Source organism: Oxyura jamaicensis, chromosome 12, assembly GCF_011077185.1.
Source record: "Oxyura jamaicensis isolate SHBP4307 breed ruddy duck chromosome 12, BPBGC_Ojam_1.0, whole genome shotgun sequence".
NCBI lineage: Eukaryota > Metazoa > Chordata > Aves > Anseriformes > Anatidae > Oxyura > Oxyura jamaicensis.
Window position 1 is genome coordinate 2,644,972 of NC_048904.1, and position 24,070 is coordinate 2,669,041.

The following is a 24,070-nucleotide window of genomic DNA, read 5'->3' on the forward strand; positions in this document are numbered from 1 at the left end:
TGTGTAGCAGAGGGGCACCTCGGAGCATGGGGCCAGGAGCCCTTTCTCACACAGAGAAGCTGCCCTGTTGCGTTGCTTCCCTCCCTGGCATTTTTAAACATGATGGAGTATTTTTGGTTTGTTTGCTTTTCTGTGTCTTGGGTTACAGACCAGCTCCTGATAAAGATGGTGGAAAACTCTCCATTTCCAATGACAGACATCCTTAGGGATTAGGTTATATTTTAAATCCACTGGTTTTGTGTTTTTGTTATTCCCTCCCCCCCCCACCTCCTTCTCTACAGACAAAATGGCAAAAGTCTTCATGTCTGTTTGGGTTTATCTTTGCCTCTGATGAAAGGACATACCTTCTCTGCTCATCCGGGCCAAAGTACAAGCTCATCAGAGATGATGAGTGATTATGTTACTAATATTTACTATCTTACTAAAAAAAGAGAGGTTAATCAATTAATTGTGTATCTTTTGCCTCTATGTCTTGTCAGCAGTTCAACTCGGTAAACATTGGAGTGAATATGAGTTGGAACTGTCCCTAGATGAGTCAAAGTAAACAGTTTAATGTCTGTCATCTAAATATATAATCTTGGACTTTTACATTGTTTTCAAATATTGTAGCTTCTGAGCATCTCCCAAATAAGTCAATAGTAATTCTGTGGTGGACTTCATAGAGTTTATTTAGGGTCAAAACCATGTTTATAGGAAAAATGTTATTTGTGTCTTTCTTGTGTAGGTTTATGTCTATATAGATGTGGCTGTGTCTCAGTTGGTGGAGAGATATAGAAGTGATTTAGGTGTGGTGTTTGTTTTTTTTTTTGGGGGGAGGGAGGGAGGGGTGCTTTTTTGTGTGTGTGTGTTCTGAAGGGACAGGTTCCCTTCCCTTAGACTTCACAAATCCTGCTGTTGACTTCAGACTATCCAAGTTTATAACCTTTTATTCTGGAAACTTAAAGTGCCTTATAGTGAATTCAAAAAAGAAAAAATAAAATGATGCAACTGAATCAGGAGCTAAACTCAATGGGAAAGTTGTTTCAAATATTAATAGGACGGTAAGACAGAGCTTCAGGAAAACCTGAAAAACTTCCTGAAACCCAGGAAAAAAAATATATGATGGAGAATAAAACATCCAGTGATGAGAAGACTTGGGCTAGATCTGTGCATATTTGAAAAACAGCCTACTGATTGCTAGCATGCTTTTCAATTGTCTCGGTACAGGTGTTCTTCCCTTCTTTTATTTCATTATTCATATTTAGGTTTCTCTCTATTAATAGACATAAGCAGATCTAAATTGAGCTTCTACATGCATAGAAGAGGATGGATTCTAAGAGCAGAAACTGACTCTGATTAGTTTTGTGTGTGCAAATTTATATTTTGCTAGGCATTTTAACTCCTTTTTGGTGACTGAAAATGTATTGTTTCTATGGTACCACGACACTGGTGTCAGCCTCCAGAAAATAGAGCACAATAGGAAATGCACATCTCAGAGTCTTGATATGAATAACTATTTACATTACTAGATGAGGAAACAGGTACAGAAAGGATATTTCACAGTTTATGTTAGTATTTTGCTTTCTACATGGGCTTCCTGTTTTCATTTTTAAAATTTACATGTTTTGCTTAAAGCAAGAGTGAGAGATGATATCTCTGCTCATCTCATGACCTAGTTATTGTTGCTTCAAAAAAAAAAAAAAAAGGCAGGATTGTGTCTCTGCTTCTTGTGGAGTACAAAACTAAAAGACTGGTCAGGTATTCAGTGGCAGGGAACAACAGCAAAGGCTAGGACTCTGTTCCTTGCTACCTACTCCTAATTTCAAAGCCAGTTGCATGGAAAAAAATATCTGAATCAGAAGTGAGGTAGGCCTTAAGAATCAGCATGGGCTGTGTAGTAAAATGATTTATTGGTGAATTTCTTGCCTCTTTTTCAGAGAATGTTTTGAAAATTAAAGCATTAATTAGTGACCAGTAGCACGTTGAAATGAGCAGAGATACCTGTGACAAGACTTTGAGCTTTACATTCGATAAATGGCTTTTCCTGCTGCTCATGATAAAGATTTCTGTTTCTGTGGAAGGACATCCACAGTGTATATATTGAAAAGTTACACTGAAAACCTTCAATATTCAAAGTTAGTCAGTTAAAAGTATCCTGGTTAGTTTGACCCAACTGTGACAGATGAAAAAAGAATGTGAACTGATTTATTAATAATTACTTTTAATAATGGTATGAATAAATGAGAAGTTACTGGGTTATCATAATTTTTCAACATCTGTACTAATTTAGCTTCAGAGAAGGCTGTGGAAGAGTGAGTCACCCAGAACACCCTGGCATGTCCCAGTGCCCCCTTGAAAAATAAGAGGCAAACTGATTAAAGGATCCTTCTCTCAGGTCATGGTTTGCCAGCTGAGGACTTCAGGATCAAAAGAACTTTAGTCATTGAAACAGCTGAAGAGCAGAAAGGAGGTGACTTTCAAGTACGTAGGGAGAAAGCTTGGAGACTCTTGGTCTGACCAGTCTATGGTAGGAACAGTTAGGAGAAACAGGCATGCAGTCAGTTTTGAGAGAAGCTTATTTTAAACAAATACTTTATTTAAAGTACTTTAAATAAGTACTTGCTTTCAGGAGGTTATTTGGCCACTGCTTACAGTTTGACATTGCTTCTGGAGGGAACAGAATTGGGGGTCTGAGCTTGCATGATGCTAGCTGAGCTAATTATGGCTTGTAGGGCACTGCTGCCAAAGCACCAGGCCTGAGCATGGCGCCAAGTGCTGCTGCTTAAAGATACTTGTGCTAGCTTGGGTACTAGAAGTAGGGTGGTTGCAGACTGCCGAAGTGCCAGGTGCAGTTTTACTGAAGAGATAAGCAGGCTGTGGTTTCCCCCTTCGCTTCTGGCCAGGACGTGCACTCCTGCCTCACGGTGCAGTACCAACCATCTGGCTGTTCACCACAGCCCGAGCACTGGGGCAGGCGCTGGCCCTGAGCGCAGGTTCCCCTGTGCAACCAGTCCTATGGGGAAGGTTATATTCCTGTGCAGAGCATTTGCTAGTGGAGCTGTGTTGTTCTAGCACTTGAACAAGCTGCATTGTGTCCTGTAAACGTACCCCAAGAGAGTAATTTGATTCCTGCCCCAGCAAGAATTGAAACTCTTGTCTTGAAATTGATGGTTCACAGAGGAAGTCAGGAAGGCCTCAGGTAACTTCACCTGGTAACTACACCACAAAGACACTGCAGGTCATGAAGTCTGTGTATGTGGATGTATGTGAATCATGATTGCACGAAGATAAATCTCAGGTGTAGGCTAATGTCTTAGATTTGGATTGTGCAAAGCCTCTAGTCTACAAGTTAAACATGCCTTTTCTGGGGACAGCCTCTAACATATGTGTAAAATCTGCTTTTTCCGTGAGCCTTTCTGGCACTAAACACATTGTGTAAAGATTTGTAGTTCCTAAGCACGATGGGAGTTTAAAGACAGAACCAGAAAGATCAAATTCTTATGCAAGTTGATGTTTGTAAAAGGCTCTCTCAGCTCTTTCTGGAGGCCTTCATGATAACCGGGTGAGAACAGTGATGTTGGCTGACTCCTGCAATGAGAAGGAATTTGGCATGCAAAGGAGAAATAGCAAGGCGGGAAGGAAGGTGGGGACTGCGTGTTGACCTGTGTTCAAATCCCAAACAGCTGCTGCAATAAAGAAGCAACTTAGCTGCACCAGAAAGAACACTTTGAAATAAACCCAGTACAGCAAAGATCTGAACTTCAAGTCTGGTTGGTTTGTTAAGGGAGAATAGTGTGTCAAACACAAATGTGACAGACTGTTGGTAATTACTAAGAATTCATTTGGACAGGTAAATTTTATTCTCTGTCATAGTCATGTTGCTACCACTGAATATCCAGACCGAGTAGCTGAGGGCTGGTAGGTTCAAAAAGCAGGCACTGCTTAACTAATGTGCCTTAACAAATGTGCCAGCATTGTTGGAATCACTGATGGTTCTTTTAATATAAAACAGATTTTTTGCATTGCCCCTGCTTTCTTAGAAGATTGGCCAAAACCTAAACTATTTGTTACCTTTTTTAGTTTCTCTGGGTGTCAGGGAAAAAAAGTTCTTATAATTCAGCATGTTCCAGGGGCCCCCTTGAAATAATTCTGCTTTTAACAGATTTTTTGATCAAAAAACCGTAAGTCTGATATCAGTAGATGCTTGTTCTGTGAAGGACATCAGGAGAATGTATAGGACTCCACAGACTGGCAAAGGCCAGGAAACCACTTTTAAATAATTTTGTTAGCTAAAAACTGTATTGAGAGATAAAAAGATGTTTTTGTAACAGATCAGAGGGACTCCAGTCTTCTTTCTGTCTATTAGATATGTAAAGATCATTATTCTCTGTGTTACTCTGACTGGGAGAACTGTGTATTTGTTAAGAAAGGAAAATTAAATTAGTCTTGTGTTTGATACATTATCGAGAACTTTTGTTCCTTGATATGAATTAGATAATGCAGCCCGGTTCTGTGGCATCGAGGCATTCCCCTGTGATGGCTTAATTCTCAGCTGAGCAATTAGCGCAATTTCTCATTCCTTTGTGCCCCAAGAGCAGCCCAGGAACACTAGAACAAGATCCACAATATGGCTTACAGTTTAAATACAAATGCACAAGGAAAGAAAAGAAGAAAAAAATGAAGCCAAACCTGTGGTGCTTTATGAGGTGCCTGGCTCTTGACCCAGGTGAGTAATTGTTACTTGTGGAGCAGTGCCCATGTCCAGGGAGCGGTGCTGGTGGGGTGATGTTGGAAAACACGTCAGCTGAGGGCCTCGTTATGGACAGAACAGATCCCTCCTATTTCACTCCATCCTTAACTACGTGTTTTAGAGGAAGGTGAGCTGCTTGTGAAAAGGGAACTGATATTTTAAAAGGCTTTTTAAAAATAGCTAGAGAGACTGGAGTCGCCTCTCTCGGGTGAAATGGAGATGTTTGAAGGATTGTTTTGTGCTGCAGTCAGGCATTTGCTGGGAAACTTGCATGAGGCAAAACTGTAGAAACTATTTTTAGAACATGAAATGGAGAAAAATGCCCCCAGGTTGGGAACTACCGGGCTTCCTTCCCCGACTGCAGCTCTGTGGCGTGATCGGCTGCCAAGAACCAGGCAAGGGCTTCACGCAGCGAGTCCCGTGCTGGCGGCAGCCCTGGGCCCTCTGGCACCCTTGTCCTCCCATGGTGGTCCTCGCTGCGGTGCCCAGGCCTTCGCTTGCTGCCTGCTTTGGGGTCGGTGGGGTTCACCTGGCTTTCCTCTCTGTGGGTAAATGCAGAGGGTGGCTGTTTGGAGCCTGAGAGGTGCCAGGAGTGAGGCTGAGAGCTGGCGGGTTGTTTTTCACGTGGTCAGCTGGCTGGATTGCAGGACTCGCTATGTCTCCATATAGGTGGGACAGCAGTTTAGTAAGAATTGAACACTTTGCTCGTTTCACTCACTGATAATTATATGTATTGGCTACATACAGATCAGAGGCTTCTGAGTGCAAATACCGCTGCTGAAAATCAGACCTAAGCTTCCAAGTGGCTTTCAAAAATTATAACTCTTATCTCAGTGTCACTCAGCTGCTTGCTTCAAGACAACTCCCCCCTGCCCCTCCCCCCTTTTTTTGGCATTAATTTTTACTGCCTCTTTTGGGGAGAAAACTAGAATTTCTTCGATGTTCCTTCTTAAGGCAAAATAGTAGTACAGCGTGCAGTTCATTTTAAGGACTAATTTTCTTACCATAAATTTAAAAGAATCTTAAGGTATTTTCAGTGTAGGAAGAGGCTGAAAATGGGTTTTCTGTGTCTGAGCCACTGGAGTAGTTTTAACATTTTGTATCTATGAATAGCATCAATGCAACCATGTAAAAATAGAAACTCCCTGTGGAGTGAACCAAACTTTTGTTTCCTTTGTAATGTCTTGAGGTTACAGAGATCGCTGGGGACTTCAGTGAGTGGATCAGATATAAAGCATTCAAAAAAAAAACAAAACAAAAAACAGGAAGTCTTTTTCCACAACAAGTAACCTGCTAACAAAAATAGCAACTGAGGGCAGATTATCATTAACAGCATCCAGTGTAATAGAGATGAAACTATTACACTTTAGGGAAACATATGCTATAATAGTCTCAGTTACTAAATATGATTTGTTCCTGGTGTTTTTAAACTTGTTTTATGACTCAGGCATGAACTATCTGGATATTGTTGATTGCATAAAATTGGTGATTCTCTAAACGTAATTTAAGTTCTCAAGTCTGTTTTGTTCCTGTACCTTATTTTAACTTTCCTTGCAATTTCGGGTGCTCCTTCAGGAAAATTGCTTTTAAAATTCCGATTGTGATTTTTGCTCTCCAGAGAGCTCAGTGTGGGTTGTGTCTTCAGCAAACCGATCAGAGCAGCAAGCCCCTATTTCAAGCAGCTGAGTATTTTGTATCACTGGGGTTTGAGATGTTTATGTTCAGACTTTTGCAGCTCTGTCTCTGTGATAAACATGTAGATGTAATGTATACTTTAATGCCTGTGTACTGCAGAGATGGTCATCACCCCAGAAATAGGGAAGATTTTTCTCTTAATCAAGGCGGTGCTGAGCACCTGCAATGGCCAGTAACATTCATGAAGTCCCTCAGCCATTTGCAATTAAAAAAAAACCTCTGCAGCTGGCTTAGTTGGCTGTAACATTTGTTTTTCAGGGAGGTCCTGATTTCACTCACTTTTACAAATAGTTTTGTAGAGGTCAAGTAATTCACGCTTTCTGCCAAAGGCCTGATTCTCTGCTGCATACCACAACTGCAAACAAGTTTGAAATAAATCACAAAATGTAGTCCAGCCAACCAAAGAGAAAAGTTTCTCCAGGACAGCAAAACTCGTGCAGCTGGCTGAGGTGCAGGGATGTAGAAGTGGTGAGAGCAGCTCCTTGCTGTAATTCAATCCTGTTTGCATTTCTGACCGGGACCGTAACAGATTTAGTCTGTTCCTCTTTTTAAAATGAAAGGGCACCTACTTCATAAACAAGCAGCTAACTTCCAGTACAACTGCAGAAAGATCAGGTAGCACCCCTCCTCCTAAAACAATTTCCAAATACTAAGGTGTAAGTGGAGGCACGTCCCGCGGCCGTGCCCCTAAAAGAGCATTTCCCTCTCTGTGTTCTTGGAGGGACCAGGGTTTTCAAACAGGAGGAGAAGCACGTTTTAGGAGAAAGGAGAGCATTACTTGCAGCCCTGATGTCAGCAGAGGGGTGCAGTTTGACATCAGTCTAAGAGGCTGGCTCGGCGCCGTGCTGGCCTGACATCCCCGCCAGCACTTGTGCCCGAAGCCCTTCTGGGCAAGGGGCTCAGCGTGGCACGCTGCCTGTGCTGTCTGTGCACACTTCTAACAGCACGTGGCCAGGAGGAAGCGGCAGCAGTGCTTGGGTTGTGCCTATTTGCTGGAATAAAACCATTTATAAGGCTTGCTGTAGGCAAAAGCTGGTTTTAATGTCATGCCTCCAGTCCCCAAGTGCTTGAATATTTTCGTGGCTGTAACGGGCAGGGCAGCACTCAGAGGTGTGGGTGTGGTTTGAGTGACTGGAATACGTGCCCTGTGTTAGCACGGTGTTCCTGGTGTGTGCTGCATGTGCTCGTCTGTAGCCTGGTGGCAATATTTATATGGACATTCCCCTGCTAAAGCCTAGTCTAAGGTTGCTTGTACATGGTTTGCATTCCCTTTGACTCTAAAATAAAGAGACAGCCTCTGCTGGCCATAGTACCTGTACTTACCCTTTTGTTGTTGTTGTTCTTTTTTCCTCCAAACTCTTCAGTGTGAAGGAACACTGACAAAATCTTGCAGAACAGGAAAGAACTGCCTTCAAGGTTTTTTATAAGGTGGGGTGGTTAATTCTTCCAGTTTCTGTCTGCTTTGAAGCGGACTTCATTGCCAGGAGGTTAGAGGACGCATACAGGGCCAGGCAGCGCTCCTGCAGCACTGCCAGGTGGGGCCCCGGGGCAGCCGAGGGGCTCCAGGCCCTGCGCAGCCAGCAGTGCCGCAGCCTTCGCTCTGTGGTGGTGCTCCCTCAATGTGTGGATTTGTGACATTCAGAAAAGGATAATACCACAAGGAGAACCTTTGTTTGTAGATCCTCACAGGAGGATTCATGAGCAGTAGGCAGACCTCTGCAGCAAGAGGTCTGCGTGTGGGTAGCAGAACCGGGCACTTGCCCAGAGACTCCCAGCTTCAAAGCACTGAGCAAATGTTTGTTAATTATACTACAGCAGCCTTTGAGGTTATCAGGCAGGTATTACTGTTTTATAGGTGGAGAAATTGAGTCCAAGAAATTACATAATTTAGCTGGGATTAAAGAGAGCCGTAACAAGTGGTAGGATACAGCATGTGGGAGAGGAACCCACTGCTTCCTCATGATGTAAAACACCAGCTATCCAGCAGAGCTAGGTTCATCATCATTTAGGCTCTTCTTCAACAAGTCCCTTTTATTAGACGCTTGCAGATGTGCCTAAGTGAACAAGCATTGTTTTCCGGCTGCCTCTGCTTGCTCCTGGGCTTCCTAGTGAGGTGACACTGATGTGTGCATCTTTCTGTTCTCCAAAATGATTTTTCAACTTGCTATTTAGCTTTAACCACACCTGACAGCAGGCTTGAGGTCTCAAAAACTCGTGCATATTCTGTGAAAATATGTGGCTGATTAGAAGAGACAAATCCTTCTACTTAGGGAAGGGCTTGTCTGTTTGCTTATTAGACACCAGAGAACATACATGGAAGAGCTCTGGTCAGAGTTCACCCAGTAACATACACCAGGAAGACAGCATGAGACTCAAATCCAGACAACAGCTTTTCACTAGATTTGCTCCTCTTGGAACTACTTGTTTATTTTCCTTGTCTTGTTTTTCCTGAACAACTCCCGTCTGCAATATTAGCCATTGCATTTCTGGATGCTGTGATTAAGACCCAAGAAACCACTGTCACCTATGGCCTGTCTCATAACCACTGTGTAGCCAAGGGAATGTCTCAGTCTGGGGGACATTACAGCTATTTTGGCAAATCTGATGAAAAGGAATAATAAACACATGATCAAGTAGATATGTAAGCACCAGATAGCCAGACTGCTGAAAAGTCGCGATTGTCCTGTGGTACCTGTAGTGGTGTTTTTTTTTTTCCCCCAGATGACAGAGGCTTCTGAGACTCGATGTGTATCTTTCCTATAAATGGCGTCTTGTTGTTAAGGAAGAGTGTTATTGTGTAACGTGTGATAGATACATGTCAAGAAATTATACTAGTAGATGCCCTGTTGTAAAACGATGAGGACGAGCTTAGGTTAATTACTAATTACCACCTTTATTAGCTGTAGAAATGCCATGAATGCCTATTCTACTCCATGATGGCCACCCCACCTGGGGCTTTGATGCTACGTCCTCACGTGCTGAGGCTGAGCACCCTTGCTGCTTGTCCCCAAGCCAGGCCCTGCATGGGCTGGAGCACGGGCCCCTCAGCACCACCCTTCCCTCTCCTGGTTCATAACCAGAGATTCTGCCTCCAGCTTCTGAGAGAAGAGAGGAGTGAGGTCAAGCACCATTTTTCGTATTAATGGTCCTTATTTAAAGCTAATGGCACAGGGAAGGCTCATCTGGTCTGTACCCCCCTACCCAAAGGTACCGTTAGTCTGAATCATCTCATGAGGTCTTTGCTTAAGTTGTTCTCAGCAGCCTTGTGGGGTGACGACCCCACGATCTCATTAGCAGAATTGCCGTGCCTTATCCCACACAGGAATCCTTCGCTGCTGTTCCAGGATAAGGCGAGGAAATGAGAGGTGAACGATGCAGAAAACCATCCACGATGAATGAAGGGTAGGCAGATGACAAGAAAGGAGTGCTGAGGGCAAGGGCAGCTGTGTCCTTAGGTCTCCAACTTGGCTCTGGTCATTAATTGTTCAGCACAAGAGAAGGGTTGTCAGGCATCACAGCCTGTCTCCTGTAGACTAGTGTGGGTCAGTGCCTGGGCGCTCAGTGCGTCAGGATGCCCTGTCCTGGGGCTGTGCTGGTGACACAGAGCCCCAGGCTCTCCAGATTCCTTCGGTGGGAAGAACACCACTGGTTCCCTGCACGTGCATGGCAGAGGTGGCCTTGCACTTCGTCCTGTTGGGTCCTCGCATGCCTCAAAGGTTGCGTATGCTTGTGCAGAAAGTTCCCATGTGTCTGTATTCGCGTTCGTGAAGCAGCTGGACGAAAGCTGTTCCTGAGCTGTGAGGAACTTCTTCAGCCATGCGATGCAGTTTCCAGGTCTGTGGCTGGTGGTGGAAGTTATTTGGCTTTGGACTGATTCAGGAACAGAAGGAGAAGCAGATACACAGTTGTGTGAAATAAGAGTTAAAATGTCATTTCTTACCAGTGTTAAAATTCTCCAAGCTTTTGGCACGCTTCTAGTGAAGTGGTAAAAGATGAAAGTGGAAGTTAAATTAAATAAACAGAATGTAACAACTAGTCCAGCGGTTTATTTGCTAGTTACAAATTCTGAACAGTGTATTTGACAGTGGTTGTGGCAGACACTACTGCACTTAGCAGCAAGCTCTGGAGACCTGTTTTGTGTTCAGCCCTGCTGCTGGCCTGCCGGGTAACCTGAGCAAATCCCCCCCTCCTGTTAGTGACAGCTTCCGTGCCTGTAGGAAGGTACAGCTGTGCTGGCCTTCTCTGCAGACAGTGTATTTACGTGTAATGCCTTAGCACAGCTCTACTCAGCAGGAAGTGGATAAACCATGGCATGAAATGAAAGCTAACAGGTTAAATCTGCCATCATCTGGATGAGCCGTAAAGTAGGGAAAGAATGTTTTTTTCCCCACTCCACAAATTGGGACCTGCAATTAGGGGTGAGAGGTAGGAGTGAGGACAGGGTGCCTCTTCCCACCTGAAAGAAGTGTGCTCCCTGATGGGTTACCAAACATGACTGAATCTTGCAGGTGCTCAGCATCCCATGAAGCTGCCGTCCTTCCCATCTGGGCTGTCTTGCAACACTTCTTAGAGACCCAGTTCTCGGTGTGAAGGCCTTATGTTTCATGCTGCTTTGTAGTTTGTGCAACAGTGGTCCTTGAGAAAGGATAAAATGTCAGATTGGTTCGTTTTTACAAGTTTTATTTATGTATTACTAAGTTTTAGTTTCTTTCCCATCAAATTGCCTTTTGTCTGGTTTTATTGTTTGATATTTTTCTGCACTTGTCTTCTGTTTGATAATGGTTACTACATGGTTTTAGTGGAATGGATTAATTTTTCTCATTAACCCCTTAATAGGATTAAGTAATTTTCTCCTAAAATTATTTAAATGTCATCTCATTGAAGATTACAGATCAAGGTCCTCAGACATTCATGCTATAAAACCACTTCCGATTTATGCACCTTTTATTATTGTTGCCTGCATATAAAAAGTCATTAACTTTGTCCGAATACTAAAGTCCGAATATCTCTTCATTGTGAACACAAGCAATTTTGTTTTAAAGTGGCATAGGGCAAAGTTTCTAATAAAAATGCATTTCTAATCTCTGATTGCAAATGCTTCTGTTAGTGCTAATTCTCATTTGAGTCACTGTAAAATGTGCGATATGTCAGCTTAAACAGCTACAGTAACAAATTATTTACTTTTATTGTTATTATCATTAGCCTGTAACACTTTTGGTAAGATTCAAATGCATCAATAACAGTGCTTCGCTTTTTATCTGATGATCAAATTAGTTTTTACACTGCCTCAACCCGAGCTAAATTATTTTAATAACATTTAAAGTCAACCATTAAGTTGTTTTAAATCATCCCAACGAGATATTCTTGGATACACAACAATTAACCTCTTCATCTAGCTGTTCTGCACTTGGGCGAAGACGTGGAGCGCATTTTCTGAGGCCGCTGTGCTGCCTGCATCTGCGCTGCTGCGGCTCCCGTAACCTCCAGCTCCGGCTGCTGCCCTGCTTCCCAGCTGGCATCTTGCAGCCTCTCACGTGTTCATGCCCACACCACAGTGTCTTGGCAAGACATCCTGGGGAGTGTTTTCTTCCCTTTTTTTCTTTACCCTTCGTATATTAAGTTTTCTCCTTCAAATCTGCTTTGGGAACCTGATGCTTTCCCCAGGAACAACATATCTGGTCTAGGAAAACTTCCTAATTGTCACACAGTTAAGAAGCAGTAGCTAGAGACGGTTCACAGAGAGTGAGAATGGTCAGGGGGGCTGTAAATACTTGTACGGAGGACACCCACCTTGTACCTGGACACGTTTGCAGGCAGCAGTGGGTTACCCTCGCTGTGCACGCAGGACTGCGTGTTCAGCCCCCTCTGTCAGACTGCTGTAGGGTAAATGCTGTGCCACTTGGTCTGTGGGCTCTTGCAGCAGAAGGGGATCTTGTTGGGATGTCAGTTTGTTGTTTTGGGGATTTTGCAGACTTTCTGAAACCAATTCTTGGCCTTCTGATACAAATGAATCAACCAAGTCTGCTCCTGCTGCTGTTCTGAAGGCTGCTTCCCGTTCTGCCTGCTGCTGCTTGCCCCTCTGCTCCCTGCCCATCTTCCCCTCACGGGAGCAGCTCTCCACAGCTTCTCCCCTCCAGCCCCGTGAAGCTGCAGTGTCTCTACTCAGCCTTCTCCATCTCCTCCCGGCCCGTGGGAGCCTTCCTGCCGGTACCACCGGCCTGTGCTCACCTTCCTCCTCTCCTCCCCTCGTGCCGCAGGAGAGCAGGGCTCAGCACAGGCAGAGGCCAGCTCCTGCTGCGTGCGTCCCGTGCAGTTGTTGCCTCTGCAAGTGGGGAACAGACTGCGGGGAGGCTGGCAGCTGTGTCTGTCCTGCGACGTTGGCCGGCGTTCCCGCTCCCCCAGCTTATTTCCAGCTCAGACTGTGCTTTTGTAAGCTCTGCCTCGACACTCCATGTGCAGTTCCTTTGCTGAACCTCTCGTGTCCATTTTTATCTCATTGGCAGATCTGAATAATTGCACAAAAGTGCTATTGAGAGTTTTTTTTTTTTTTTCCCAGTCCTTTGCTGCTGATGGTAATGCATCCAGGGTTCATATTGACAGATTAATGTGCGAATCGGTGCAGCAGGGGCTGTTGCTGGAGGCTGCTCCCAGGCACGCCGCGTGGGATCCGGCATTGTCTAACTTGGAGCCCGTTTGATCGTTGTAGGGGGTCAAATGGTCGACTCCAGCCTTTTTTATGTTTGCATCTCTCTCAGGCAAATAGGAAAAAAAAAAAAAAGAAAAAAAAAAGAGAGAGAAACTGGAGAGACTAAAGTGGAGCATTCTCACAAAAAAAAAGATACAAAATACAATGCACCTTCTGTGCTAAAATTTGGGGGGGGACAGGACTTGAGGGAAAGGGCAGCGCTGTTCAGCTGCTGTTGATGAAATGGTTTTATTCACCTAGAGGAATGTGATTTTATTCTATTGTTAATTAGCCACCTTGAGTTTAAAATACACGTGTAAGTTAGGTAGGAGACCACTTCAGGACCCCGTGCTGACCTCTGCCAAAGGCTGGCCTGGCGAGCTCCTCGTCTTCCCCCTTCACAGGTGCAAATGTGCTTTTGAGACTAACTCAGGGACAGGCCACTGCTGTGGAGCTGACAGCAGCCCAGCAGCCAGTCCGTGTTCCTGTGCTGACAGGAATTTCTTTGGGGATCGTGCGTCTTTAACTATGGAAACTCAATTTTTGTGCCCACGTCCATGGGGAAGCCAGCCGGTGGAAGCGGCTGGCAAGTCAAGCTCTGTTCACTGAGAAAAGGGGAACGAACTGGAGCCAGCTCATAATTTTGTTAATGATCATCAGAGTCATTTCAGTGAGGGTGATCGCTTGGAAAGTTTGTACTTGCAGTTTCAGGTGCAGTAAGGACAGCAGTTTCTGGCTGCTGGTAGCTGTAAATGGCTAATCATTATTCAAAAGCCGTGTTGTGTTGGAAGAGTTGACTGCAGCCTTCAGAGAACCATCTGAGTTTGAGGTCAGTTATTTTTACTCTTCCATTTTGTTGTAGTTAAATAGTTTTACTTGCTCTCAGAACAATAGCTCCCACCACACTGAAGCCTTTGCCCACTGCAGTAGCTTTTCATACCTCCTCCCGTAGCAATCCATTCGGTGCCCAAGGGTCTCATCTGCTTAGTTTAGCTAAATATAGACTTTTCAAGCCCTTGTATGGATCCTAATCCATACCTTTACAAAGCTTGGCAAGTTGAACCCAGTGGCATAAGCAGCTGATGCAGCTTTACGAGCAGAGGAATCCTCCACATTCTGTTACGCTTGTTCTAATCTGCCAGGGTTTGTTTAAATTTTCTACTGCTTAATCTGGTATTTTACTGCCTGTACGTACTTGACTCTGAGGACTGGGTTGTTGTGATGATTTTTTCCTGTCTGCAAACTTACTCTTCATTTTTCCATGCTGTCTGCCCAGGGAGACCCAATGATTTTGTATTATTTCAAGCAACTGTTTAATACAAAAAGCATCAGCCAAATCTGTGATTACTTTTACATGATTCAGAAATAGAGTTTTGTTTACCAGCGGTGCTGCTGCAGCTCTGCAGCCAGGCTGAACTCATAAAAATGAGAATTTCTGCAATTTTGGTTGCAAAGCTTTGTTAGTTTGGTGAGGCCTGGGTCCCACGGTTACACTGGTGGCTACAACAGGATGGAAATGTCCACAAAGGTTTCTGGCAGAATCTTATTTTGTGGTCATAAAAAAAGATTTATTTCCATATCTTACCTTCTTTGGCATTTTCCAGCTTGGCGGAATACTCGTGTTCTTTTTTTTTTTTTTTTTTTTTTTTGATGCTGTTTCTGAAAAGCAAGTAGACTGTGGATTGTAATCATGATCCTTACAGTTACACATCACTGCGTGGCTTGGATTCAAAGCGGTTTCAAACCCACCTTTGTAAACACAGAGGGTCATCGTGTATTTTGATTGACACGCTTCTGTCCCTTTTTCAAAGCAGCTCCTGCTGCCCCAAGCATGCCCGTGTGTGCGTGTGTGCTCACTCATGCTGTGTGTGCACATACCCGCACCCCCAGAGTCACAACGAGCTCTGAGCTCCACATAGCCAGCCAGGTGGTGCGCACGATGGCAAGATGACGCTTCCGTGATACGGGTCCAAACCTTTCCCCTGGCAAAAGAGAGATATTGGAGTTTTTGCTAACTGAAGAGCATGGAGAAGGTGTTTCGGGGTGTGAAGCAGGGAAACTCCGGTGTGATCCAGCCTTGTTTGTGCTGGTGGTCAAGGTGAGGCTGCCTTCGTTGCCTCTCATGACTCCTCTTGCCTAGCTGAGCTCCCACGGAGCCATGGCACGAGGGCTGTATCTCACAACCCGCAGCTTTCTGCAAGGCAGTTGGAGGATATTTTTGTGTGTGTGCTGCAAAAATGCACCCCGCAGTCTGGGCTGTTTCAGACAGAACAAGTAGGAGCAGAATCCTGTTTGCTCTTCCTCCTGGAGGAACGGTGCCACTCTGGAGTTTGATTATTTGGCTGGCTGCTCAGCGCTTCGACTGCGCAACATCTTATCTTGGGTGCTTCATTCCTTCGCAATTTAGTTTTGTTTTTCCCCAGTACTGTGTTGTGCCATTGGATCGCATTCACACAGCGTGCCCGCAGGCTGCACTGTATTGTTACGTATGTTGTGCATCCAAAATCATCTCAGTGGGTGTTCCAAGCAGCTGCCGTGATACAGCCCATCTTCTTGGCAGCCAGAAGTGCTGTGAGCTGTGTGTCTTCTTTTCCTCTTCGTCTTCAGATATTGTAATAGAAAGGGAACTTACAGAAGACTTGTGTATGGTATACCTTGGCGGAGTGCTCCGGTACCTAGCAGCTGTCCATACATGCTTGGTGAAGTTGTGTTTTGTTAATTAGGTTTAGGCGGGAGGGCACCTGAAGAACTCTGTGTAGGTACAAAGTGGTCTGCCTAGGAAAAAAAACATTCTTGGGGACTCTGCCACGTTTTAATGGGGGGCCCAGAGTGAGCTGGTAGTGGCTTTCTGAAAGGCACCTTTTTTAGCACCACATCAGGAACATAGGCTGCAGAAAATCCGATCAGACTGTACTAGTGTAAAGAGCAGCTAAGTTTTGCTTGGGTACAGCCGTTAGCAGTCAGCATAGCTGCATAGTTAATGCACAGCTTATAGGGTGGTGTTTTTTTTTCATTATTAATTGTGTGCTTGCATGTTTGGAAATTGACTCAAGCTAATGTAATATCTGCTTTTAAATATTCCAGCTGTGTGGGTGTTGAAGAAGAGGAGGCACCAGACATTGACATCTATCACTGTCCAAATTGTGAGAAAACCCATGGAAAGTCTACTTGTAAGTATACTTGCATGACTGGTCCTCAGATAGAGGACAGATTCTGGATGTTTAAACAAAAGAGTCTTCCTTTTGTTTTGTTTTGTTACAGTAAGACATATTTAAATAGGCCGTGTCATAAAAACTAGAATTCAAAACGTGAGGTGAAAAGAGGCATTGGGGGGGTGGGGGTGGGGGAAGAACATGGACTGGATTCTAGAGATCTGAATTTAGCTCCCAGCCTCACCTGGCCTCAGGCAGTGTGCATGAGCTAATGCAAGGCACCTTACCTCTTCTCCATCAGTCCCCAGTCTGTGATGAAAATAGCACGTCCTCCCTGAAGTCTTGTGAGGCACTTACTGCTGTGGACTAGACAAAGGTCTAATACAGTAATTTTCAGAAACTGCATGGTGTTTTTTGTCTTTTGATGAGAAGAGTAAGAAACAATATGTTATGGTTTGCCTGGGTATAAAACTGTAGCAATTTCAGTGGCAGTCAAAATTGTAGGATGCACTGAGGATGCCAATTCTTGCTGTTACTTCACAGGTAAAAGTTTTCCTGAGTAAAAGTAACAGTTGATCTCAGTGGGAGCTTTGTCTGGGAAAGAACTGTAGGATGTCTTTGCCTTTGGTCAGATTAATTCACAAATTCGTTCTATTACACAATGGGAAAGAAAAAGAAAAGAAACCGATTGCTGTAAAAGATTAAATGCTTTACTTGAAAGCCATTTATTGTAAATAAGCAACAGTGATGTGGATGTTCTCGCTCCTTTGCAGCATTACAGCAACACACAGAGGAAAAGCAGTGTGCTCATCTCCCACGAGCACAGAATCAGAACATACCTTTTTTTTTTTTTTTTTTTTTTTTTAAATTTATTTTAGTGAGAAATCAGGGAGGGGTGGAAACTGATTTCTGTTGTTTAAAACTCAGTAATACTAAAACCAGCTAATTATTCCTGCACTGTCTCAAAAATTCAAGTTGAAAAAAAAAATCTTGGAGGAAAGGGGAATGGTCTGAAATATTTGTTTTTGTGGTCAAAAATTGAAATTGTTTTTCCACTCTTTTTCAAAATAAAGTGTGAACTGGAAACCTGGACAATCTGCAGCAGTTCTTGTCACCCAGATGGTCTGCTAACAACTGGTCCAAGCAGGGCACCCACAAATTGGGCACACTGGCAAAAAATAATAATAATAAAAATGGGAGGCAAGTCCTGAAGGGCTTAACGAAATCAGTATGTCCCCACAAAAGGTTTTGATTTAAATGAATCAGTCTTATTGGAAGATTTTTGACAAATGTACTGGAAATTGGTCAAACAAATAAGCACAAGTGATTTTAAAGCAAGCAGTCTGGCATTACAATGGCTTGCCTTGAAAAGGGTTGTATAACTACAGATACTCTGAGGCTATTATTGAGCCAGTGCAGGAGAGAAAGGACTTCTGAGAGTTTTGTATGACACTGAGATTTGATTTCTTCCACTTTGCTTTGAATTACGAATGGTGAAAGACACCTACTTTTCAGTGTGTGTGTGTGTGTGTGGGAGAAATCAGACAGAAGTAGCCAAAGTCTACAATCAGGAATTAAATATAAATCCTGTTAAAAACAGTGGTGCATAATCTTAGAATTCAGAAATGGCAGTTTTTCATTAAAAAGACTACAAGTTGAATATGCTAGTTAAGATGAGGAGAGTTTAAACTAACCACAGTCTTCTGATGCTTTAAGAAGGTTTTTGGCTATTTAATTATTTTTACTCCAGATACAATCTGACTTGGCAGTATGTCCCTCAGTCTGCATTGTACAGCATGGCAGAAAGTGGAGCTAGAACACTGTCACTAGTTATAGTTTTCAGTGTCATAGAAATACAGAAGGTTATATAATTTTCCCATAGATCAATATGAGTTTGTTTTCTCTCTACAGATGCGTTATGGAAAGTTAGACGATGTACAAGACCAACCATCAAAGTAGTTACATGTAAAGATCTTGGGAACATCTAAACATTAGTTGTTGATTAACTTACCTTCAGTTTTGGTCTAAGATCACAGATTCCTCAAGCCGCGTAGCAGTTTTCACCATTAACCAATAGAATCATGGATTCTGTTGAAAAAATAGGCTGTTATCCTGTAGCCCCTCCTTGCGGAGTGCAATAGGCTAGAAAATAGAAAGACCAAGTAAATGAAGGCAGGAACAGCTTGATTTAATGCATTCATTCTGGCAGGCATTTGTATGCAGTACATCCTGCTATGCTGCACTTAGCCTCTGTTGGGACTTCCACAAGATGATCAGTTTCATTTGTTTATTAACTGTTCCAATATATGTTTAACCGAGTTATCTAGCAGTATCAGTTTTGTAATAAATGAGTAAGTGTTGTTCCTGAGCCAGTTGTTCGCTGGTAGGATTTAATTATTGCAAGATTAGCAAAGGGAAACACAGACACCAATTGTCTGTTATGCAACTTGTCTGGATTTAAAAATATATGTGTATTTCTGGAGCACACATTCCACAATATATGTTTTCCAGATGTCAAATTTTAAAATCATTTTCCTCCTCTTACATTCTTCCACTTTACCAATGTGGCTTAGTGGCTACTATTTCAGAAAATTGCTTCCTGTCATATGACATTTTAAGCCATTTCACTTTAATGAAATTTGTAGGGACTTCTCTTTGGGAAAAATTATACACGTTCACAAAAATGTTTCTGACATCATTTAAATAAAATGTAAGTGCTTTGTTAAGGCAGACTTGACTCATTTTCATAACACAGACTGAAATGTTTGGTTTGATGGCTGTCTGTTTTGCAGCAGTGAAAATCAGGGTAAGTTCTCTGGAATCAGGGAAGTTACGTAGATGCAAGCAGACCAAAGTTAGGCTGAAACTGTTTTTAAACAGTTACAGCCGTTCATGTAAGTCAATAGAGAACTAATGTGGTGCTTCTAAGTGGCCCTTCTTCATAAATACATTTGAAAAACTGTAAGTACGCCTTTGAAGTCTAGAATTATACATTTTCAGATCACAAAAATACATTCCTTCTTTCTTCTGGAGGGTTTTCTGTTGGAGGAGAGGGGTTATATTTTTATACTTTTCAAGGGTCAAATTTTGATCAGAAAGTTCTGCAGAAAAAGAAATCTGTAATCATTTAAGAAAAAGTCCTCTTTCTGGCCAAAGCTAGTATTTGTTGCACATGTTAATGGACTTTAATCCTTACTGCAGTGCTCATGGTAAAGATGAAACATGAAGAGAATGGCTGAAAATGGGCCAAATGTCAACTGTTTGATGTAGCATAATGGTCTACAGCAGCCGGACTGCTGTGATCCTTGAGATAGCACCTCCTGTGGAGAGTTCTGGTGGCAGATGCTGCTTGCTGTTGTTGCGCGTGTACCGGCTCCCGGTACCCAAGGAAATAGCTCCCTGGTGCTTCCTGGAGAGCTGCAGTGGATTTCTCAAATCATGCTGATTTGCCGCTTTTATTTCTCAGCGTGCCATGCTATCTGAAATATAATAAAAGAACATGCTAATATGATAAGCTCTTTAATTGTCACTGTGACAAGCAACACCTGTTTTGCTGGGACTTGTGCGAGGAGTCCCTGTGCTCCATGGCTCTGTTGGGAGGGGGCACTCACTGGGAAGGAGAGAAGAGGAGGAAGGTTTGGCATTCATGTAGGGCTTGTTTCCTTTGTTACTAGGAGCACTGAATTAATACACTAAGCCTGAGAGTCATTAAGATAAAGAACTAGCAGCTTTAATGAATATATCCAGCTAGGCTGGAGAGCTGCACGGAACTAATAAAACCAACATGCTTTGTGCAAAACCCGGGGTGGATTCACTGGTAGATGTAATGGAAGAAGTTAGCTTGTTCCGGACTGTATGTCTTATAGCTGTGGCCTCCGGATTTCTTTCTTAACAAAAAAGTATGTGGATGTGTGTGTGTGCATGTGCGAAGTTGAGGAAAGAGTGCCATCCACGCATGGCTGCTGAGGAGATCTCGATTTGGGGGTAAAATGTTTAGTTCTGTGAGGGGTAAAAAATAAAATTGTGATGTATGAAAATTCTGCTAATGGTTCTTGAAACTTTATGAATATACACTTGGGACAGTACAGTTTACTGCAAAAATGAGCATGTCCAAGCAGACTGTGGAAATAGGAACAGCTGAGAGAGCTAATGCTGACTAAGATAAAAACTGGACCAGTTTTTCTCGCTTTGTGTTATCTGGCTGTCAGAGGCAAGGCAGAACTACATAGACATTTGACTTGCTTATTTGTGCTTATTTCGGCTGACCCTTTTTCCATGAGAAACTTGCCTATGTGTCAGTAACCCACAGGGAGCATAAGGGGCCTTCTATCTGATGGTACCAAGTTAATGCATAAACCTGGCTTGCCTTTCAAATGAGAAGTTGTAAAAATTGCATTTGTGGTGCCCTTGCGTCTTTTTTTTTTTTTTTTTTTTTTTTTCCTGTTATGTGCATGTTGTGTGCAGGGCATAATTCAAAGCCCGTCCAAATTGATGTCAAACCTACCACTGCTGGACAGACCTTTAGACAAAGGTAATTCATAACAAATATGTTCATAAAGACCTAGTGACATAGTGACAGAGCAGAAAAGTGTCTTTCCTAGGGGTTTTATGATAAGGATTAAGTGTGTAGTCTGACAAGTACAAAATGTCCAGAGCCTGTGTTTGCATGAAGCCTGTGATAGCTGTGCAGCTCAGTAATTATCCGTCTGGTTGCCCTTATGTTACAAAATGAACACTGTTCAGTGTGTAATAGATCTTCAGTCTACAGTATAATTGTCTAATGGTAAATTGAGAGCAATGCTGAAATTTTCATGGCAGTGTAGTGGGGGTCCGCTCTCCTCTGCTCACCTAAGAAATGCCATGAAGATTTGTCCTTCCTTCAAATGTTTTAATAACGTTCTTCTACTTAGCATATGGTACTGTCCAACCCATTCCTTTTCAGTGAAAAAGAAAAGAAATTGGCATAAACACGATACTGGACAGACTACAGAGGTCAAGCCTGTACAGAACGGGAGTCAAGTCTTTATAAAGGAACTTCGAAGTCGTACTTTTCCAAGGTAAGTTGTTTGGCTGCATAAGTAAACAATGCTCTTGTGGAAAAGTAGATATAGCCCATTTTGTATGAAGCTGATTGTGGCATTGGATAGTACAGGGTTATGAAGTTTACGTGAACACTTTCTTATTGGAGATGTCCCTGGCTCTTCCGTGTTTTGTTTGTGCAGTAGTATTAAAATCTACTGTTGATTGAACCCAGCTCCTGCCGGTTTCAGTAGATGTGAATGTGTGTGAAGACAAGAACGTGTTTGGCCCCTACAACATACGCTTGAATAAGAGACTAACAAATTTATTGCATAGAATCATCCAGCTCTCAAAAATACTAATGGTTTTGCTGAAGTCTCTCCATCTTGAAAAGAACAATGACATCCTCAGTTGCTACAGTGACAAAGACTCTCTTATTTGGGGTAATGAATAGTGCTAATTGTTAGGTGACATGTTCTGCACTTTATTAGGCCGCTTCACAGCCATTTGTAAGAGTGGTAATTTTTTTTTTTTGATGTAGGCATTAGCCAAATTAATTTTTAATTATTAATGACTAATTATTTTAGAAGTACCCGTAGAAACTGGTAAAATGTACTTGGTAAACACAAAACTTCTTCATTTTACAGAAGATTTGATCTCACTTTAATTTCAAATATCAGTTATTAGTCTGGTTAAGGAAAAGGCTGAAAATACCCCTACAAAATGTTGTAGTGCTTGCTTACAGATGTATCTCACTTAATTCAGTACCCAGTATTTTTACTTGCTTGGCTATTTTTATTTGGGCCTGCTTTATTTTTGTCTTAGCCTTTTTTAAGATACAGAACAATTTGAAAGGTTGCAAAGCTAATTTAATAAAAAAAGGATTAAAGTCCAGGTAGAATGTTTTCAGTAACCTAGGATAGCCTCTGAAATTGCAGGTACAAACAGCTTCTGAATCCAAAACCCTATTCTTGTACATAAAATCCAAATCCCCAGTCACTCTAGGGAGATGTGTTCTCAGTTAATGCATTCAGCACCTTGATGAAAATTACACAAAACTGTATAGGATTTCTTCTCTAATTTAAAGAAATGGGAATTTGAGTGTATGTGCTATGCCTTGGTGTCTGAGAGGTTTGCATATACTTGGAAGATCTGTGCTCACATATTCAGTATCTACGAGTCATTCCCAAATTATTTAAAAATATGGACCTCCATTTTTTTTGTTTGTTTGTTTCCCGCTTCCATGCACACATAAGGAAATACATGCTGCCAAATAAGAAGAGATCTCCTGCCAAAATAAAGTTACTGAGCAAGTACAGTCTGTAGTCAAAGCGAGTCCCTGCAAGATTCAGGCCTCTGGCATTGACACTTCTGGCATTAGTAAAACAAAGTCTTGTTGAGAAATTTTCTCTTCTAAAGAAAATGAATGAAATCTGCAGATGTTCACAGAACAAAACCCAATGCTCAGCAGTCAGAATCTGATGAAGTGAAAACGGGGGGGGTCTTCATTTAAAGACAGAAACATCATGGCTGATTCACAGAATACAACAGTCAATTATAACCAGTTAGTCCCTTGGTGAGACTCAGATCAAAAAGAATAGTGAAGAAAGCAAACAAGCAAAAAACGGAATTCATGTCATTCAGCTCCAGATTTCTTTTAATACTGAAATAGCATTAGAATAGTAACAGTAGTGGTAATAATAACTAAATTAATTGTTCAGGTTCTTCAGTGTAGGTGTCAGACTCCATTTTGGCATGATCATTACTAGACACTTCTGTGGCACATACAGAAGCAAACCAGACTCGAATGAGTATGTGAGATGTAACTGCAGAGGTTTAATGGTATATCAATACCATTTGCTCAAACTGAGAATAAACTGCATCGGGACAGCAGAGGAAGTCACCCAACCTATGTGGATGACTTGCAGCTTCCTATTTGTTGCTGCTGCTGCTGAATCTCTCTCACCATCCATTTCTTTGGCTTGCATGGTACCTTTGTTTCCTGTGCTTATTCAAATTATATTAGTGCCAGATACACTAGACGTACCTGTAACAACCTGTCAGATGCTATTTTACACCCAGGAGGTAACTGAAATCCATGAATATGCTCTAGAGTTTTCCATAAGATAGATGACTTTGATTCATTCAGTTTTACACTCCTGTCATTACATGTAGTTCTAGTCTGTGCTCTTTGTTTCCCAAATGCTTTCTTCCTCTTCATTATCAGCTCACAAGATTACCTGGAATTTAAAGAGGAGCTTAGCTTCAGTTAATTAGTATCTACTTTGTCAAGAGGTATCCCAGTTCTCTAAAGCAGGAAACCCTCCGTGAGCTAATAAGCACTCTGTGGGCAGCAAAGAAGTGTCAAGCTGTAAGAGCACATGGAAGGACCTAATTTCCCAAAATGCTGCCTTCCTCTGAGGTTCTTCCCATAGTTTACATCTTGCTCTTTAAAACCTCCAGCCTCCATCCTTCATATGTTACTGCTGCCTGGTACTGCTTTTTGCATAAATACAGAACACTGTAATCCCTGCCAAGCCTCAGAACGTACCTGTGAGGCAGCAGGATCAGTGCCATGAACACCGGATCAGCGGTGTACTCCCTAATGCTCGGTGTTTCACGCTGCTGCCCACCTGGCTGCCTCTCTGGCGGACTTCACTCCGCTTTGCCAGCAGTGTGCATGGACAATTCCTTGCTTGCCTTAGGCTGTGCTGCTCAGGGGTGCCCACACTGTGGCATGGCAGCAGGAGCATGGGGCTAAGTGCTGGCATGGGCAGGCTGTGTGGGTCC

At 42.7% G+C, this 24,070-nt stretch overlaps 1 protein-coding gene across 3 annotated transcripts in view; it reads left to right on the plus strand.

The window, feature by feature from the left end:
- The window catches only part of PHF2 (PHD finger protein 2), a 94,662-nt gene that overhangs the window by 33,038 nt on the left and 37,554 nt on the right, over nt 1-24,070 (plus strand). For 2 of the 3 annotated variants that reach the window (XM_035337931.1, XM_035337933.1), the window contains exons 2-3: nt 16,194-16,279; nt 21,204-21,318. In XM_035337931.1, coding sequence (XP_035193822.1) covers nt 16,194-16,279; nt 21,204-21,318 — 201 coding nt within the window. Of the gene's footprint in view, nt 1-16,193; nt 16,280-19,287; nt 20,161-21,203; nt 21,319-24,070 lie in introns of those variants that run through there. The other variant, XM_035337932.1, reaches the window with a different exon arrangement.